At 31.1% G+C, this 21438-nt stretch overlaps 2 protein-coding genes across 2 annotated transcripts in view; both read left to right on the forward strand.

Moving 5' to 3' along the window:
* The window catches only part of LOC148279037 (protein CFDP2-like), a 62839-nt gene extending 61123 nt beyond the window's left edge, over positions 1-1716 (forward strand). The window contains exon 2 of the mRNA XM_088230538.1: positions 1600-1716. Coding sequence (XP_088086664.1) covers positions 1600-1716 — 117 coding nt within the window. The remainder of the gene's footprint in view (positions 1-1599) is intronic.
* A 10886-nt stretch (positions 1717-12602) lies between these two features.
* LOC148279038 (uncharacterized) overlaps positions 12603-21438 on the forward strand; it is a 30086-nt gene continuing 21250 nt past the window's right edge. Inside the window, exons 1-2 of the mRNA XM_088230551.1 lie at positions 12603-12654; positions 16860-17160. Coding sequence (XP_088086677.1) covers positions 12643-12654; positions 16860-17160 — 313 coding nt within the window. The 5' untranslated portion in view covers positions 12603-12642. The remainder of the gene's footprint in view (positions 12655-16859; positions 17161-21438) is intronic.

Below are 21438 nucleotides of genomic sequence, written 5' to 3' on the forward strand. Positions count from 1 at the left end.
CAAACTTTGTTTAAACTAATGCAGATTGTTCTGCATTCGTATTTTTTGTATTTTACTTCAGCGCATTGAAATATTAAAAAGCACAAAAAGATCTAGCACAGACTAGGGGTGTCCGTGTCAGCAAACAGTTTGGAAATACGCAACTGGAGACCTCATACGTAGTATTTTATGCTGCTAAAAATAATTGTGGTCAAAATGAAATGCAAAATGTTATAAGTTAGATTTGGTTCATGGTATTATGGCATCGCTAAATATTTGAATGTAAAAATAAGATTTTTATTCGTGATTTGTATTATGTCCTTTCTCTACCATATATAGAATCAATAATGAATATTCGTTAAAGTACATACATGAATGTTAATGAGTTATACAAAAAGAAAAGCTAAAGCTTATATAAAGTGTTGAAACTGTTTTGTTTTGTATTAAGCGTATTTTGAAATAGCTAAAATATTTTATTTTTTTGTTTTCATTTAATTTAAAGTTTTTGTAATGTACTCATATTTTTTGTTTTAAATTCCGACAAGCTAAGATAATATTTTTTTTAATTGATATTATTTAATAAAACTTCGTAGTAAATGATTTTAACATAAATATCAATAATTTTTTTCGATAAAGTTTTATTATTTTATTAATAACATTTCTCTCTTTAACTTCACATAGATAAAAAAAGAACCCTTTCACTATGAGTTTGGAAAATTATAAAAAAAAAGCCTTGGTCAGATATTGTTATTCTTCTTCATAATTATTTCTTCTATCGTTCTTGCTCAAAATATTAATCTAATTCTTTTTTTTCATCGATATATTTAAAGGCTTCTTAATTTATTAAAAAATAGATTAATGGTTATTCTTTCTGGCTGCAATACTCTCTCACTTGCTTTTAAATGATGCTCACGCTTACACACACCTGGACACCTACCCTCACGCAAATACACACAGCCTCACCTCTACACTTACTCTCATACAAATATACACAAACACACCCTACATACACATCCGCACAAACACATTAAAAAATGTACCATAATTTAAAATGAATGATTTTTATTTAGAAAGTTCGCTGAATTGTCTTTAAACCATATTCATATTATGTTATTTAATCATTGTTAACTGTATGTTTTGGTAAAATAAATAACCATATTGCAAACACGAATGGTAGCAAAAACACCAAAGCACATTCAAATTTAAACCTAAATAACTTCCAAGGGAAGAAATCCAGCCAGTCTTTTTTTTTAAGCGTTGCCTAGTAGGTGAAATGGTTCAGCCGGATGAAGGTTTCAGCTCTTTTACTTCACAGAAGTCAGCAGATGGAAGAGTTAGGGAAAAGTGGATGTTTAAACATTAGCAGAATAGTGAATGTTTAAAATGGCCCCTTAAACCAGCCAATTACCCCTGTAAATGCCTAGACTTCCATATTGCCTTCTCAAAAATGTTTTCCCTCTCTGTTGCAATAAATTAAAAACTATATTTACTTGCATCACAATAGCCTATTACCATTATTGAATTTGTATGAATTTAATAACAGCGGATTATTATTATCATCTCCGAAGGTGGTAGTTCCTCTTTGGGGATGATATATTGTGTGGCTGCGGCGTAATCCAGGACGACAGCCACCTGCTGACACGCCTGCTTATGGGAGAAGGCTGCACTCCCGAGGACCTAATTGTGGCAAATGACAAGGCGATATCCATCGCCGCATATTGGAGTGACAAGATATGATCCAACCGGACACGTAAAGTAAGTAGTATTATTATCATCATTATTTGAAAACAAAGATCGACGGATTGAAGAATTGAAAGAATACAAATGTTCAAACAGACACAACGTGTTAAGTTGGCATTTAAACCAGCTAACGACAAGTCATAAGCCCTGTAAATGTCTAGACTTCTATTATATTCTCTTCAACAAAACGTTTTTTTATTTGTGTTCTTACGTATTAATTTTATTATTTTGTTTTATTTGGCCAACTAGCGCTTTTGCTTAAGCCGACATTTCGACGACTGATATATTTTTTTAAACTTTTTTTTTAAATAATTCACCGGGAAAAAGAACATCAAGGCTGCAATCACAAAAGTTCTTTTCATCGGTACATATGGAGACGATATAAAATGAAATCGATATTTATGTTCAAAAATTTGTATTTTTGGAAAATTTTAAGTATCTTCGTCAGTAACCTGTAATTGAACATGTACTGTAAATAAGCATGCATTTTATTTATCAAACGAAAACTTAATTTTACTTTGTAGATGAAATTGAAGATAAACGTTGAATTCCTATTATAATACCAGCTCAGGTAAGTACTTTTACTTTAGGGACAGAAAAAAACAATTAAGCTTTCTTTATATAAAAATGAATTGTTTTGGAAAACAGTTCATTAATATACAACATATTATAAATACATTTTCTGTCCCTAAAAAAAATACTAATCTGATGTTTTTCTTCTTCATTGCAGTCTCAATCATGGAAATTGGTTTGCAGCAAAGTGCTGCATCTCATTTTCTACTGCTCTCTATTCTCTGCAGCTCTCTTCAGACCAACACATGAGGCGCAGTTTAAATCCTCACACACTTGCTCCAAATACTACCGTCAGGGCTGCTCTTTATAATTTGTCCTCTCAGCCATTTCCTCTATTATGTCATACAAAAAACCCTCATGGCGCATAATGTGGACAATCCATTGCTTTTCTAAGATGGTCTAAATAAGGTGCCTCCCTTCTTCGATTCTACTGAGAACCTAGTCATTAGAGATGAGGTCTCTCCAAGAAATTCCTTATATTCTTCAGTAACACTACATCTCAAAGGCCTCTAGTATTTTTTTATATTGGTAAAGCACCTTGTCTAACTACCGAATATAAATATGCTCCATGCCTATTTATTTATTTATTTGACAATTGTAGTCTGCAATTTTTTAAGGACACTTTAACCCATACTTAATGCAGACTGCAGTTTAAATTGATGAATAGAAAGCAGATAGCTGCAAAACTGCTGAATTGCCCTATTAAGAGATGAATTCTGACTTGCATTTGCACGGCTTCTGGGTGTGTAAATAGTGCATGAGATCTCGATAAAAATTGACATATCTCCCAAACTATAAGATTTTAGCCAAGGAAAGTAAAGTCCAATAATTAGAAAATGACCTTCTTTATATGCGAATTTGCTATGGCGGGTTCAGTTCCAGTCACCCTGTATATACTTCCAGAAATCAGCTTATGGACATGTTATTTACATGTTCGTATCTATCCAAAATTGACAAAAAATTAGAAATACGAGTAAGTTTAAAATGCTGTCAATGATTTACCAGTCCTGAAGATGCCATACCAAGTTTTCTTACCAGTGTTGCATAGTAATAGTATCATTATAAAATTTAAAATGATTATAGAATCAGGTTGATAGTAACAGAACTTTTGCCATCTCACTAGTTCAAAAGTTCAATGATTTTTCGATATCTAAGTGCATAGTAATTTGGTACTGATGGAATATTTCTCAAGTTTATTGCATTTCACTGCATCTGTTGGTATGATTAACTGCACTTTGTAAAACTGTTATGGGTTCGGAGTTGTAGAACAAAGACATAAGTTATTCGACCTTCTTGAATTGTGAATTAACATTTTGCATCGATTGATTTTATTGGATACTGGCATAGTTTTGATAAATATACAAAACACTTATTTTTTTTCATCTCATTTTTTAACCATTAGAAACTGTCGTATTTGAGGGTATTCATAAAATAATAAACACTATTTATAAACAGTAAAATAACTTAAAACCAAACATTTCTCTTACTGGTATCTTGAAAAAATATTTATTTAAACATTTCAAATAAAACTTTCACGTTACAATATTTTATATGAATTTCGTATAAATATTGTCCGAACTAACCCAGGGCTGGTATTCCAAAAGCTTTCGCGACCGTTTGTCTCGTGTATTTTGTATGTAAATGGTTTTCTCTTGCCGGACCTCCTTTTTTATTTAGTCGATAATGCTTGGCATAGTCTTACATAATAATACACTACTCTGTGCTTCTCTTATACAAATTTTAGCTTAAAATAAAAGCACGCCACTAGCTAATAGAGTCGCCCATACGGATAAAAACCATTCTACGAATATCAATCAAGCTACAGTTTACAGCAATACAACGGGCCGTAGGTACTCAGTTTGAGAATTGCAAACGCAAACTGAAACCGTCCGGTACTCGTTTCGTAGAACCCAAACGGTTTGAAACTCTTTTGTTATGACAATAGAGCTAAAAAGCTTTTCTAGTGAATTATTACTCTGAGGTTTTTATGCACCGCCTGATAGATCGTATTAAGAAGGCGTTAAGCCTATTTTCATACTTGTTTTTTTAATTTCATACTTTGCTCCCATAAATAAGGCATGGCACCAGGACTCCAGTATTTTCTGGTTGGTTTTTATTTAAAATATATTCTTCCAGTGCGTTTTCCTTCAATTTATTAAAAGTATTTTTCTTACAATTTAAACAAGAATATGTAGTGACAGTATTAATGGGGATTCTCATTCAGAATTCGTTGCGTCATTTAGTCGATTAATTAAAATTCTCATTCGCAACAGATTTAATTCTTATTTTCGCACATTCGACACGATGACCGTAATTCCACAACATTAACTGCTTTCATATAACACTTCCTATAACACATAAAAGAGGTAGTCGAAAACACAAAATTCTCTGTTAATGAGTAATAAAACAATTATAGCATATTATGAAATCATTCCATTTTTATATCAGCCAATTAATAATTTAATTAACCCAATATCGTACTTCGTAGATTTTTATAAGCTATTAAGATACTGGTATTTTTTTGTTTGTTTTTGCCGGGTGTCAGAGGCATTTTCGCTTATGTCTCAAACAGAATCGGGGCGTTTGTAATCAGACCCAATGAATTTATGTATAATATTTCCACTTTATCTTGAAAAAAAATACAAAATTAGAGACATAGTTATATCGAGGCGAATATTTGAAATCAGAAAATTAATGGTTGGATGTTTGATCTACAATTTTTTTTATTAAAGTAAACTCATTTCCAAAAAATAAAGCAAAAACCTATTAAATAATCGGAATAGCAAAATTAGGAATGAATAGTCTGATGTAGAAATGAAAAAATTGGTCAAAACAAAAACCTGTCTTATGAATTAACAGATGTTTTCCATTGCATTTGATGTTATTTTTAGGATTTTTAATCTCAATAATTTAATTATATACAGCGTCATTGTTTCTTCAAATTCTTTTTTTCCTGGTAATTACTATGGCGTATCAAGAGCACAGTCGTTAAAAACCAAGATAAGTTCAAAATTTAAAATAAATAAATAAAATGTGATAAAAAAAGAAAACGTATATTTAATTTAATTTTTAATTTTTAATTTGGTTTTTTCAGAAAAACAACAGCAATACAAAAAAATATACACAACATTATAAAAAAAACATAAAATAAAGCCAAATCAGTTTTCCACATAAATACAATTATAAAAATCCAGTTCAGTTAGATATAATTAATAGAAGTGCATGTGTGCGAGTTTTTTTTGTGTGAAGATGCGTGTGTAAAAAAGTGGAGTGTGGTTTTGGTAGGTATGTGAATATGTGTGTGATTGTATTTGGGTATGAGGGTAGGTTTATGGACAGGGTGAGTGTGTGTTTGATATGAGTGAATAGAAACAATTTAAGTTTATAATGTAAAAATATTTTTTTTATAAAGAAACATATTTTTTTTCATATAATAATTTTTTAATTTTGGTTTTTAAAGTGAGTTTACTGCAGTTAAATATGTTTATGTTATTGAAAAATAAATAATAATTACGCGTCAAGTTCTGTGCATAGTTGGTGCAATGGTATAATATAATATTGATGATTCTAGTGACGAATAATCCAGTGTTCTTTTTCCACGTTTATTTATATGTATTTTTTAAAACTTGAAATAGGGCACACATTAATATGTTCTTATGTGGGCTCTAATAATAACAATAAACATATATTTAAGTTATGAGTTATTTAAAACGCATGTCCTTTCCTTTTGTTTGAATTTTGATATAATAATTATTAATTAAGTCCAATTTCAGTCCAATAAGAAACTAGTTGCAATTATATTTGTTTTGTCTAATTTGTTCTCTTTAACTCCCAACTTCGTAAGAAATAGTAGAATATTGTATGACATTTACCAATCCCAAAGATTTAAATAAAGATTGAAAAAAAATGAGAAAGTCTCGGTTAACTAATAATAACAGGAACAATTGAGGTTGGTCAAGCTAGGGAATGTTCTCCTGCAGCGTTGCTAACCTCCACCAAGCTAAAATGTTTCCCTCTCTGTTGAAATAAATTAAATTTCTAGGCATTTACAGGGCTTATGACTTCCATATTCCCTTCTCAAAAATGTTTTCCCTCTCTGTTGAAATCAATTTAAATATGAAAAACTCCCTAGGGAGGAAATCCAGCCAGTCTGCTAGCATTTGGACATACTCAAACATTGTTGAATTACCTGGTAAAAAAAGAAGTATAAACATTGGAAAATTGTTTTCAGGCGTTGCCTAGTAGGTGATTTGGTTCAGCCGGATGAATCTCACCCACGTGATAAAGGTTTCAGCTCTTTTACTTCACAAAAGTCAACAGATGAAAGAGATGATGAAATGTGGATGTTCAAACATAGGCAGAATGGTGAATGTTACACAGTGTGTAAAGTGGCCACTTAAACCAGCCAATGACAGGTCATAAGCCCTGTAAATGCCTAGACGTCCACATTCCCTTCTTAAAAACGTTTTCCCTCTCTGTTGAAATAAATTAAATTAAGTCGATGGATTCAGGAAAGTTAATTGGTAGATTTGTTATCAGCTAGAACAGTTTCACAAAATAATATTAATCTGTTACTTGTGATTTCTCACGCTACAAAAACTATTATTTAAGAAACAGTTTAAATTTATTTAGATTTTCATTTGGGGTGGGTGACCGCGGATTTTGCCACACTATTCTAAAAACTGATTTCACAGTTTTTTCAGGAAACAGTTTCACCTTGCCAGCCTGATTTTTTGTTTTCTTGTGGGGCTGGAGTAGCCTAGGTTTCCTTACTTGCATATCACAAACAGTTCAAAAACCCAGTTGAGCTGTTGAGCGGCATGTCATAAAAATGACTAATTTTTCAAGATGTTTAAAAATCGTAATGAGTTACCATCGAATTCCATAGATCGGTAGATTGCTTCCAAAATCAGTATATTTACCATTGGCAACTCTGGTCTGTTGCACGACTTACCGATCAAATAAACGGGGTCCTCATTTAACGTTGCCCTTATCTTTGGCCAGCACCATAAGGGATGGAGGCGTATCGAGTGACCGATAACCCCGAAGACCACAAGCCTCAACAAGACGATGAAAAAGAAGAAGCTCTAAACGATCAAAACGTAACATTGTCTCATTTTGTTAAACAACTATTTATTATTTTATAATGGACGAGTGTGACGAAAACAACTCACACCAATTCTTAAAATTCGTCTACGCAAATATTCTTAGTAAACAAGATTAAACAAATTTATTTTATGATATAATTAATGTGAAATCTAACACGCTCTTAATCGCTTCTTTATGAAAACTTACATAAAGGTGGCGAACTAATGTGATGAAATAATACTAATTAGAGAAATTTAAAGGAATACACGAATAATACATATTTTTACGCTCGTGTTTGTTCAGCAAGGCAGATAAAGTTTTAAAGGTAATAATATTATTTTAGGTAGAACTGCTACTGATATTTTCAGATTCAAAAGTTGTTTTCTTTATGTGATCTTTCAAAAGTCTATTAAAGATATTTGTGATTGTTATTATTATTTATTTTTACGGTAATATTTTTTTTGCTATTTATACGGACATTTTTAAAAACACGAATTCATTTGAAAACGTTTTTAAATAAATGGTTTAAAACTTATTTTTAAAATCGATATAAAAAAATATTTTTCATGCATTTTTTTCTCCGTTTTTGATGTATATTAAAACTATTTTATACTCTTTCTAAAATTATTTTTTCAAATGTTTTTGATATGTGTACCATATGTATTATGATCTTATACACATAATGTAATTTTTTTTTTATTAATTTGTTAATACCATTTTTTTGTATTTTTGAAAAATGTTTCCAATTTTTAATATTTTTCTTTTTTACTTTGCATGCCTACTGTTATTTTTTTTTCAATTTTTTTTTCAACGTTTTTTTAAACCTAACAATTGATGTTACAATTTATACATATTTTTTCATTTCAATTACGCTGTACTTTTGATTTTGAATTGCAGCTCACTTTTTTAGTTTTTCCATGTCTTTGGAAAAAAAAATCGTATTGTTTATTTGAAAAATTGTAACTTCATTAATTTTTGTAAATGCCCCTTGGGTGTATTGTAAAATCAAATCATTAAAAAAATATAATCACTATCATCATTCCCTTTCCGCACCTTACAGTGCATAGGGCACTGCATAGGTACTCCAATCACAGCGTGTCTTGATAATTTTTATAACATGAGGGTAAAACGGTCAGTCTTACACTTCAGGTGCCATTTTAATGACTAATTAATAATCTAGTGTTAAAACACATTTTTAAATGTATATTTCATATTAACCATGCCGGTAATCGAACCCAAGACCTCTTGGATGGTAGGCAAACACCACAAAGCCGGCCATACACAAGTTTTCTGTTTTCAGGATTATGCATTTTTTTATACTTAGTCGAAAGCATAAGTTTAGTCGTCTAATAAATAAATAAAAAGCTAAGTATTGTGCAAAACAAAGATTTTGTAAACACATTTTCACGCATTTTGTTATGATACTTTATGACTTAAAAATAAAAGTAATAAATTTTCGTCAAAAATATTTTCAGCTATAGTACCAAAAAGATAAATTTCCCAAACATACCGTTTGTATTGCTTTTTAATCCATCATTGCTGGTTGTATTTTTCACACAGTAAAAAAGCCTGTTCACATATTTTTATTTATTTGAAATGTTAAATTACCACCTCGACCCTTGGTACATATTGTATAAATGTACATATTTCCACCGTGGTGACACATAATATTTTAACGTTAATTTATTACTAAACACAATTTATCCTGGAAAATCAACGAAGGGTGTGTGCTTCATACATTAACCTAATATTGAGTTAATAAACACTTCAGTTAAGGGTTTGCTTTAACTTGAAACAAGCAGAGGACACAAAGCATTAAACACACAAGATTAAACAATATTTTGAGTCATCATCATCATCATCACTCTATTCTCACCCGACGGTGCATAGGGCGCTACATTGCAACATCAAATGCGTACCTCATACGTTTGTACCACAGTCCAAAGATAGGTAAATGTTGCAGTTATTTTTTAAAATTATTTAAAAAAAAAAGAAAAATACGTTTAAAACTAAAACATTACGTCGATCCTGCTAGAATTTAACCGTTTACCTTAATCAGGATTATTACCCGAGAGTAGCCATCGAGTCGAAAGCATTCGTCCTGGATTCTTGTTTTTCAAATATAATGCTGACGAGATTTTTTTAAATATGACGTTGACCATTTTTAGATGTAAAGATGCCGGCCACCTAATGTAAATATTTCGATTTCAGTTTTTTGCATTGAAGAATATATTTTTTTAAATTATCATTGTACCCTTATCAATCATTATTATATTTAAACTAAATTCAGCGCATCTTTTGCATAACTTTTGAATATTTTTTATTCATTTATTTATTCATGCAAACACAAAAATATTACAATAAAAAAAAAAAACGTATCCCTAACTCTATGAGGCCAAGAGCCCTGTGTTGAGTTGGGATACAACATAATGGAAAGTGGAAGCATGCACATTATTTATATATGTATGTATTTATTTATGACAAACTTTTAATGTAACGACAAAATCATTAAATATAGATTTATTTGTGAATAATTATAAAATGACGTGCGTCGTTATTTTTCCAAAATAATTTGTAGTGTTTTTTCTTTTCTTTTGAATAAACATTAGATTTCTGTTTATTTTATGTTCGGTAATATTTTTTTAATTTCCTGTGATGCTACTTGTGAAAACCTGTAATTAGCTTATTTGTAATTTGTTTTGTTTTATATAAAATATAAATATAGCTGAGACTTTTGGTTTATCAGATCATACCACGTCTTCCTTGCTCGTCCTCGTCTCACGTTACCGTTCATTTTCGCCATGCATACTTGTTTTTCCATTCTTTTGCTGTCTATTCGTTCTACATGACCAAATCATCTAGCTTACCCTTTCTTAATCTTATCAATTATACTTGACTCAGATTTACACTCTCCCCTGATTTTATCATTCGCAACCCTGTCATATATTGATTTCCCAAACATTCGTATAAGAGATCACATTTCCACCGCGTTCACTAGGTTTTCGTCCTTCCTCTGCCAGTTCCATGTTTCACTTCCAGACATAAGTGTTAGGACTAAAACTCCGTTGTGCACTTCCAGTTTAGCTTCGATTGACATTTTTTTATTGTCAATTACTGCGCTTATTGCGCCGTTCATTTTGTTTCCCAAATTCACCCACATTCACAGCGTTCCAATTATTTTAAAAACAAACATTTCAAATACCTTCGCTACCATTTGCTACTGAAGTAACGACTGATTTTACTCGCTTTTGAACAAAACTATGTTTGGGACATACATGTTTTACAAGTTAGGCCGACAAAAGTATAGATGTGTTGTTTATAATTTGCTTTATAAGATGAATTGTATCAATACCAGTCCGTGATATCAAAAGTAAGGTCACTTTGCCTGATGGAAACCAATACAGTCGTGAAGTCATGCGTGATTCCATAAAATTATAAATTCGTGAAATAAATGTTTGAAATTTGGCTTCAGCGAAACAATGACAAGCCATGTAAATACCTAAAAATATATATATTTCCAACAGAAAAGTGGTCTTCTTTATTGTGTTATATAATGTAATACATCACACGTACAGAGGAATTATATACATAAATATGTCAATCTTACTAACTCCTGAATTAAATTTTAGGTGGAGTATATCATAAAATACTATTTTGTTATTCGTTCGTTTAGTCAAAAAATCCAGAAATTAGGGTAATCATATTTGAGAATCTACATATAAATCGAATAATATAAATATATTTTGAGATTGCCAAATGTTTGTAGGATTCGATTTAACCTCCTAGAGAATTATTAACACAGATGATGAACATTTAAGAGAAGTCATACGGAAGTTTAGGCATTAATAGGGCTTATGACCTATCGTTGGCTGATTTAAGTAATATATTTTAGTGAAATTTACCATTGTGCCTGTTTGAGAACATCGTATTTATTCGATGCTTCAAAAAATTGAAAAGTATTTTTTAGCGTTTAAATATTTCAGTAAGAATGAATCTCGCATACACCAATAAAGGTTTAAGCTTTTTATATCTACAAGTCAACAATAAGGAAGAAACTCCACCTTCAAATACAGCTGACTTCTAAGAGACTTAGTTAACTGTACCATTTAAACGATTTTACTTTACTGTACATATTTATAAATATATATTAAAAAAGTGATATTTATCAAAAATAAGGGCAGAAAGAGTGTGTAATAAATAAATTAACATTATTTCTCTACCCCAGTCTCCTACAATGCCTCCACCTCAAAATGTTTCAAAAATGATTTTTCTTATTTTTTAAAACCACCATTAATAATATAAGTAAAACATGGATACTAGGTTATTTAACATAACACATTAAGTACAAAAGAAAGCAACAAATTGAGGAAATATAGCTGTTCAAAGTAATGGTGAATGTTTAACAGTCTATTCAGTGATAACTTTATTTATTTGATCAGTATATATTCATATAAGGGTGGGTACATTCTGGTATTGGCATTACTGCTCTGGCATTTCATAAACCTAGTAAATAAATGCCTAAATACTAAAATGTGTTCTGATTTAGTAGCAATTTATTTTAAAAGAGTAACACATCATAAAATATACGTTATATATATAGTTACTCGGATAGATGCTTGTTTTATTATAATCATCCTCAAACCCTATTGCACAGAAACGGTGCAAAGGGCACTGCATTGATAAAGTACATGCAGTGTATCTAGATCAAGTGTTACAGGAAGGTAAGGTGATCAATCCTACCCTTCAGGTGCCAGTCCAGATACATGAAATACTGCAGTATCAAAACTCCTTTCTTACCAAAAATTCATGTACAATTCCCCAGGAAACGAACCCGGGACTTCAAACACGTTAGGCGAACACCCAAACCAGTACAAAACGAGGCAAACTTGTCTTCCCTCAATATTCAGAATTTTTACCTGAGAGTAGCAATCGAGTCAAAAGTACTCGTCTAGGATTCTTTGTTCAATTTCACGGACATAACTGTACTCTTCATCTGCCCGGACACCGAGTTTTATGAAAAACAATTAAATGCACAATGGATACGTTTCTACGTTCATGTATGATTTACAGCTACGTATTATGTCAAGGAGACTTTTCTCTACGTGATTTGGAGGGGAAAACTTTAGTCTTCTCGTTTCCTCCGCCGCCTCACCGCTGATTGGTTCATCGTCTACGCGCTGAGGTATATAAGGTCCTGCGATGACCGGAGAGACATCAGTCAATCATTACAGTTTCAGTGCAACAGGAGGATAAGGAATTACCATGAAGTTCTTGGTGAGGGCACGCTTACTACAAAAATAAATACCAATACATTACATGGCGCCGACAAGCGTAACAACAGGCCTTATTATTCTCTTGTCAGAAGCTAATAATGCACTAAATTTGTACACCAACCAATATTTATTACACCGGTGTTAAATAATATTATCTTTTGACGAATTTTTCGCCACGATTTTTTTTAAATGTCGATATAAAAAGCATTTTCCTTATTACACGAACATGATTATTTTTTCAAATTATTAAAAATGTTAAATTTTTTTATCAATCAAATATGTGATATACGTAAGACATAATACACTCCAAAGAGTTGAGAAAACTTCATTTGGAATGGTGCATAAAAAAAACTATGATAATTCATTATACATAGATGGTGTTATGCAAAAATGTGTCAACGCACCAAACTGAAAGAGCCACAAGTGATATTCTTACTTTGAAACAATAATTTGATGAGTTTAAACTTATAAATCTTTATAATTAATACATCGATGTGTGTACCAAAAATCATGAACTGGACTAAAAACAATGTACAACTGTTTTAAGATGGTGAGCGTATCGTTACGAATTAAGATCAGTATGTAGCTAACATGGTAACAATGTTGCAAACATTTGTTAACCCAACCCCGCAAAATATGTTTTCTTTGCCATATTGCCGAGTACTGTTTTTTACAATCGGCAGCTAACTTTTTAAAATTTAGGGATTCATATCGGAACCCAAGGTATCTTTAACGTCTGTTTTATAACACAAAGTTGTTATTTAATAATTTTTTTACTCAAAATTTCCCATCAAATTACAATATATAAAATTGATAATTTAACATTTAAAAAAAATTAAAATAATAGATTAATCTTTTTTTTTGGGGAAGAAACATTGTTTGCGTCAAGTACATTATATATGTTAAACTTAACAGTCAAGCTAAATAATCAATTATATTTTTGAAAAATGCCACTGACGTTGAACATCTTTTATCTCAGTTTGAGGTTGGTGTGGCTAATTACATTTTTGTAAATACATTTAACGCCATCCATGAAGTAGTAAACCATATTTAAAAAAAAAAACATCGAAATACAGTATTTATAAAAAAATATGATAAACTATATCTGTCGAAAAGATTCAAATGATATTTTAAGTGTTACACTTAGAGATTACTTGACTCTTCGTTTTCAAGTTCATCGTTAAACTTATTTAATTGAGAGAGGCGAATATTTTCTAGATGATAATGGTTTTAGAAAACACAAATAAATATATATTGCTTTTTGAGAGCTGAAGAATTTATAATATTCAAAATCGTGTTGGTGATGTCGGCCTCGTTGTGCATTGGTCAGCGCGATTGTCTAGAATGCAAGGGGTCTCGGGTTCGGTTCTCAACATGAACTATTTATTCGAAAATATTTTTTTCACGATAATATTTCATATTCTCTAGAATGGCATCTGAAGCAAAAGACTGATCATCTTACCTTCATGTAACGAAAAATTGGTCAACCAATGCAGTGCGCTATTTACCATTAGGTGCGGAAAGGGATTGATAGGGATGATGTCAAGCAGTGATTCTTATGTTCTCAAAATACGTTAAAATAAAAACTCTTTACAATTTATTTTATCATTCAATTAATATCGATGCATTTTTTTGAATTTTTGAATTAAATAAATTAATAAAAACAGATATTAATAAATACTGTGATAATACAATTGCAAAAGTTTTCGGAATTCAGCCTTTCTAGGATACTTTTTCTTTTCGTTTTTCTCATTTTTCTTCTCATTTAATTTTTTAAGCTCTTAAAAAAACATCAATATACATTATGAATTAAAATATATGTGCAAGAAGAAGTTTGAAAATTGAAAAATGGTTTTCAAGCGTTGCCTAGTATGTGAAATAATTCAGTCAGATGAGTCGTTTCACAACAATAAAGGTTTCAGTTCTTTAACATCACTCAAATCAACAAATTGAAGAATTGAAGAATTGAAGAAATATGGATGTTGAAACAAAATTTTCATTATTACACAGTGTGTAAAATGGCTACTTAAACCAGCCAATGACAGGTCATAAGCCCTGTAAATGCCTAGACTTCCATATACCCTTATTTAAGGTATTCTTCATCCCTGTTGTAATTTGTTAAAAATATATGTGTTTCGAACATTATAGAGATGTGGAACGTTTAAACACGGGCAGAATGGTAAATATTTTGTAGTGATCACTTTAACTAGCTGCTGAAAAATCTTCTAAGTGCTTAGACTGATATTTTCAACAACATTTTTTTATCTATAAAATCACTCACCAAAAACCGTATTAACCTTTAACATATTGTATGAAAAACTTCCTCGAGTCGCTGTGTGGTAACCATAGGTTTGTAACTACTTTTTATGGGGTCAAACTTATTATTTCTGATCACAAACATTTCATCTCGGATAGTACTTTTCCCATTTCTTTCACATTTCCCAACTTTTCTTCATTCAAATGACGCCGTTTTTTTCTGCTGAATAATCTTGCAGTCACTGAAGTGTTTTAAATTCTTCTTCTTGCGGTGCCTCCTCAGGTCTCCCCGACGTTGGCAATTACTAGATTGATTTCCAGATTTTTTAAGAAATAAAATTTGTGTTTAGTCAGGATCTACAAATGAAAAGTAAAAAAAACACGTAACACGTTGAATTAAAACAAAAAATAAATAAATAAAAATAATAGTACTAAAAATAAATTATGGTTTATTAACAAAAAATACAATTTCTTTATCTACTACATACATAACTAGGTAATACATTTCTCTGGATTATGTCTAGTCTGCCTAACTAGGTACAACCTGTTTTAAAGCATACATTTTTAGCGAAATAAACTATAAAATGACCTAATAGTTAATTTATTATAAAGTAAAAATATTCGTACCATTTATTATTTTAGAATGTTTTTCAATAAGTTTTCCAATTTTTCTCTACCTAAATACAGCTAAAATTTTATTACAAATTTATTTAATTGAATTCGGGTCGTTTTGCAATGTTCGGGTAACATATTGAATATTTTATGGCCCAGCAACCTATAATAAGTATCAACAATATTTTGAGTTTGTCCAAATTTTTGTAGACAAGGACTAGATTCAACTCCCTGGGGAGCTGTTAATATTAACATATTACAACAGAGATGAAGAACATTTAAAAGAAGGCAATATAGATGTCTAGGCATCTACAGGGATTATGACCTGTCATTGAAAAAATAAACATTTCAGGCGTTGCCTAGTATGTAGGTGAAACAATTTAATTAGATGAATCTCACTCGCATAAATAAAGGTTTCAACTCTTTAACTGCACAAACATCAACAGTTTAAGGAATTGAAGTAATATAGATGGTAAAATATGGGCATAATGGTGAATTTTACACAGTGTGTAAAGTGGCCACTTAAACCAGCCAATGACAGGTCATAAGCCCTTTGCATTTATTTATTTTGACACTTTATATACATATAAAATATATATACATATAAGGGCGGGCATATTGCCTTAAGGCAATTTCTTCCTACCTACCCAAACCGTTCAGTTTGAGAAAATTATATAAACATAGACATATTGAATCTTACAATTTTGTACAAAAATTAAAAGCAAAGATTAACAAAAATAAAAATATAAAAAAAAAATTAACACTATACTATGAAGAGAGGAGAAGGGATGGGACGGAAAGAAAAAGGATAAAGGAACAATTTAAATATTTAGATAGTGGAATTTCAATCTTGACTTAAATGTAAATAAAGAAGGGTCTCTAACATTAGTAGGTAGATTATTCCACAATCGAGCGGCTACTACTGTGAAAGAGGAGGCAAGAAAATTTAAGCAATGACAGGGTATTAAAAGGGTTTTCTCGTTGCTAGAATGAAGAGATAGTCCGTGTTGTGAAAAAGGTTGGATGAGCTCTCTCAGATAAACAGGCGAAGTGGGATTATTTAAAATATTGTGAAGAAGTGATAGAATGTGAATATTTCTTCTATGCCTGATACTGAGCCAGTGTAGTTGCGTGCGATACTCGGTTATGTGATCAAATTTGCGAAGATTAAAGATATAACGAATACAAATATTCTGCAATCGTTCTAACTTATCAAGCAATTCAGAGTTTGCATCTATATTGCCTTCTTTAAAATGTTGTTCATCTCTGCTGTAATATGTTAATGTAAGTTTAATGATGTAATGACGTGAATTTACAGTTAAGTTGTAATGTTTACAGATCATTTGTGCTATCGCTCTGGCTGGCCTTGCAGCCGGTGAAGAAGCCGCTAAGAAGACCGAAAAACGGGGTCTGTCTAGCCTCGGGTACGGCGGGCTGGGCTATGGTGGGCTCGGTCACGGCGGCTACGGGGGCTACGGCGGCTTGGGCTACGGCGCCGGCGCCGGCGGCTTGGGCTACGGCGCCAGCGGCTTGGGTTATGGCGGCTTGGGCTACGGCGGCTTGGGCTATGGTTCTGTTGGCGGCCACGGCTTGGGCTATGGCGGGTATGATGGACTCTACGATGGATACAGCGGCTACAGTAAGTCAAATTTTTAACATAAACGTTTTTTAAAGTGACGTTGAATTGAAATGTAATGTCAAAGGCATCTGGACGACGAGGGCCCCGATTACAATTAACAAATAACATTTATCTTCAATTATATCTACAAAGTAAAATTAACTATTCTGAATAAAAAGAAAAATATGCATGATTTTTTTTCTTTAAAACGTGTTCAATTATAGGTTACCGATGAAGATACTTTAAATGATCATGCAAATATACTCAAAAATATGTTTACGTGTTTGTAAAAAACACACGCAAAAAATTAAATTGTTTGAAACTAGGATTTTGAATATTCCTACAAAATATATATTTATTATGTACAAGCAGGCACATAATAAATTAATGTAATTAAAGTTTTCAAAGCTTGCTCCATTTTATTTTAATCACTTCAATATTTCAAACACACCTTTAAGATAATTAATTATGCTGTCCAATTGTAATAGAGAGAGAAGAGAAGGTATAATATCTTTAATAATTTACTATTTCAAATTCATTAATATGCCTAGGACCCCTAAGTTTGTCCACGTCATATTTTAATTGCTGGCCTGTTGGCTAAATGATTTCGATTCCTGGCAAAATCGACATAAAATACATTACAGTATCTTAATTATTGGAAATCAAACCAACTAATGTTATTCATGTTTTTTCAATCGGACTGATATCTCAAAAGAGACAAAATAGTTATCATTGGTAAAATGTAGGAAATGAAGATAAATCAAGAAACATTAAGCTGAATGGTGAGAGTAAAACCTGCCAGTAACAGGCCATAAAACTTATGCATTCCCCAATCTCTTCATTTTGGTTTAGATATCTATCGATCATAATTTTTTCGTCTCTGCTGGGATATAAGTCAGTACAAAAATCTTTTTGAAAATATTAAACACTCTCTGTGCGCTAAAAGAGACTTGCCTCTGGACAAAAGTTTGACAGATTACTATGGTTAATTCTGTTGTACCGCAATAATTACATTTTAAATTTCGTCAAGTGATGTACATATTAAAGTTCGTACGTTTTCACGGTCTTTCAGATTATTGTGATGTTTTCCTGGGTTATAATTAAAAATAGTATAGTTTATCCCACACGTGTCGTAATAACCCAAAAACACTTCACAAGGATGTCAACATTTTTATTTAAATTGATGAAAATTGAGGCTCAATACGGGTTGAGCCTAAAAGTGTAAAACGTGAAAAACACAATAAATTAAATATACAAAAACTTTGTTTTTAACCACTTATTTTTATTTTTTCTACCGAGTCGGTAGAATTTTTATTTAATTCATATATTTTATTATAATGAATTATAAGAAAGTTTGTGCTTTAAGTATAAATATTAAGAAATGTAGGTAATTTGTTTTTACAAAAAGTGTTGATAAAATACAAAATAAAGTAATAAAAAGTAACAAAAAATTTACTCAATTTTACCTTGTTTCGGATTGAACCATGGACTTAAATGTTTAATTTAAATTTGGAGCAACAGAGGGGAAAAACATTTTCGAGAAGGGAACATGGAAGTCTAGGCATTTACAGGGCTTATGATCTGTCATTAGCTGGTTTAAGTGGCCACTTTACACACTGTGTAACATTCACCATTCTGCCCATATTTAATCATCCACCTTTTCTTAAAATCTTCCATTTGTTGACTTTTGTAAAGTAAAAGGGCTGAAACCTTTATAATGTGGGTGAGATTCATCCGCTGAACCAATTCGCCTTTTAAGCAACGCCTGAAAACAATTTTTCAATTTTGTATACTTCTTCTTTTACCAGGTAGTTAATTTAACAATTGTTTAAGTTTGCGAGCATTTGGATATACCCAAAACATTATTTAATGTATAATACACAAATTATAACTACGAGGCTGTTACTTGGTCAGATTAAGGTAACTTAAACAGAAACATGTTTTATAGGCATATGTTGAGTCCACTAACTAAAATGATTATTTATCATTTCAATTACCTACAATCCATATTGTTTGTCATAAATATATGTTCCCAGTCATTGCATTGTAATATCATAAACCAATTTGCCCTAAAAATGTTTTGTCCTACGTTTACGTGATTGAACATTTAAAAATTCGACCTTCCCACGTGTCTAAGTATGTCACAGCCGCACGTGCTTGTTAAAAGTACATATATACACTTCAAAAAAATTAGGAAAAACAGAAAACCTTGTACATGTTCTAAAATGAAATTTGCCGCGTAAAACGTGTTATTCTCTTAAATGATGTTCATTGTTCTGCAGATTGACCACGGGAAATTTGTGAAAATTGACCATGAGTATCCATAAAGAAAAACAATTAGACAAAGGTTTATTGTAGTTTATTTTTCTACAATTTTCTTGTCACGTCGTATACAGGAATATATATTTTTCTTCTTAAGAAACGTCTAAATTCAGTAGAAAAGTATCGATCAAAACTTTATTTCAAAGTAGCTATTTTGTTTGTATAAATAATAAAACTAATTAACTGGTGGATCGTCTAACCGTAAAGATTCGTGATTTGAATCTAGAGTTTAAGCGGGAAAACTCGCTGCCATTTTGATTCGCAAATTGATCGTACAAATCTTCTTGATACGATCTTTAATTCTCCCCGTTTATTTCACCGGCAAGCCCTTCAACAGATTTATTAATCTCCCTCCAAAAATGCGGTTTGTATGTTTAATCTATATTTAAATTTAGCCAACTTATTTATCTATAAAACTATTAATCGTTGAATGAAAACTAATCTTTGCATACATTAAAAGGGGATTTTGTGGGACAGACATTTCTGTTTGCCAATATTTGGGCTTAGTGTATTAGCCATAAGTTTCATAAACGGTATTTTAACATAGCTGTATGAATAAAAAATATGTTTAGCAAACAATAAGAATAAAAAAACCTTTAATTTACTGTACTCGAAGGGTTTATTGCTTCATGGGAATATAATACAGTCAATTAAATCACGCAAGAGATAAAATTTTTAAATTAGAAATTAAAAAAGGGATAAATAATGCCAAAAAAATAATAATCTGTTAATGTCTAATTAGCTGAAAAAAAGTGTAAATGATCAAATTTCAATCCTCCTCATCCTTCACTCCATGCCTCCACAAACACAAAATAATACTTGACAAAAAAACTTGGTTTTTTACCTCCATGTGTTTTAATTTTAAAAAGACAATGTCAGAATTAAAAAATAAGATTATACTAATTTCTTAAAATTTATACCTTAATCGTGGAGCACGTAGTTCAGTAACCGAAACATCGGAAAAGAGTACGAATGAAACACGGCATAATAACCCGGACAAACTCATTTTAAATCGGGTTGTGGTCTCATGGCCTAGTGTTGCATTTTTTTTTTAAATACAAATTTTTAGTTTTTTTTATCCAATTAAGCTTGTATACGATCATAATAGAAGAGAAAATGTAGAAATTATTTCGAAAAAAGTCGAAGTCATAAAATTTATTTTTATGACAGTAAAAAATATTATGAAATGGGAAACAACGGTTATGAAGAAAAAAAAATATCGAAATTCAAAATAAAGGTTTAGACATAATATATTATATGTGTTAAACAATTTAAAAATTAAATATTAATTTAAAAATCAGAGTAGATATAAGAATTTATTTATGTGTGCCCTATTTCAAGATTCAAAATAAACAATTCTTACATCGTGTTCGGTTATTATCTGAGACGTGATACGAAATTCTGTAAACGCCACCTCGATTAATTGTTTGTCTGATTGCCGATTTTTTCACGGGAATTATTGTTTTGCGACAGTGTTATATCAGCAAATACATAATTATCAATTATTATTAAATAACAATGTAACGAGTTATAAATTATTACGCACGTAGACTTTGAAATATTCTCATTATTCAAGTATACCTAACTCCACTGTACTCCCACGGTTAGTACCTATTTGACTATTGTTCGTGGCAAACACAAGTAACATAAATAATTACATGTTAACTTAATTTCCTTGATTGAAGAAATCCCATGCGTGTAAAAATGCAGTAATGCATAAAACTACCTAGATAATGTTGATTATAATGTTTCCGTTTGCTTTCATCACCGAAACTATTACAACTTTTTATTATTACCATTGACAATATTGATTGTTTATTATGTAATATTTTTGAGACCAATGTATGTAAATGCCAATTTTTCACATTCCCGGATGATTCCTTCATTTTGTTGAGATACCTAACAGCAGCTTGTCCACCACGTACCGCACACCGCATCTGAGGACATAAGTCTCCTTGGCGGTGGCCACATACACGG

Source organism: Micrasema longulum, unplaced genomic scaffold, assembly GCF_059751315.1.
Source record: "Micrasema longulum isolate JH-2025_06_02 unplaced genomic scaffold, ASM5975131v1 h1tg000779l, whole genome shotgun sequence".
Taxonomy (NCBI): domain Eukaryota; kingdom Metazoa; phylum Arthropoda; class Insecta; order Trichoptera; family Brachycentridae; genus Micrasema; species Micrasema longulum.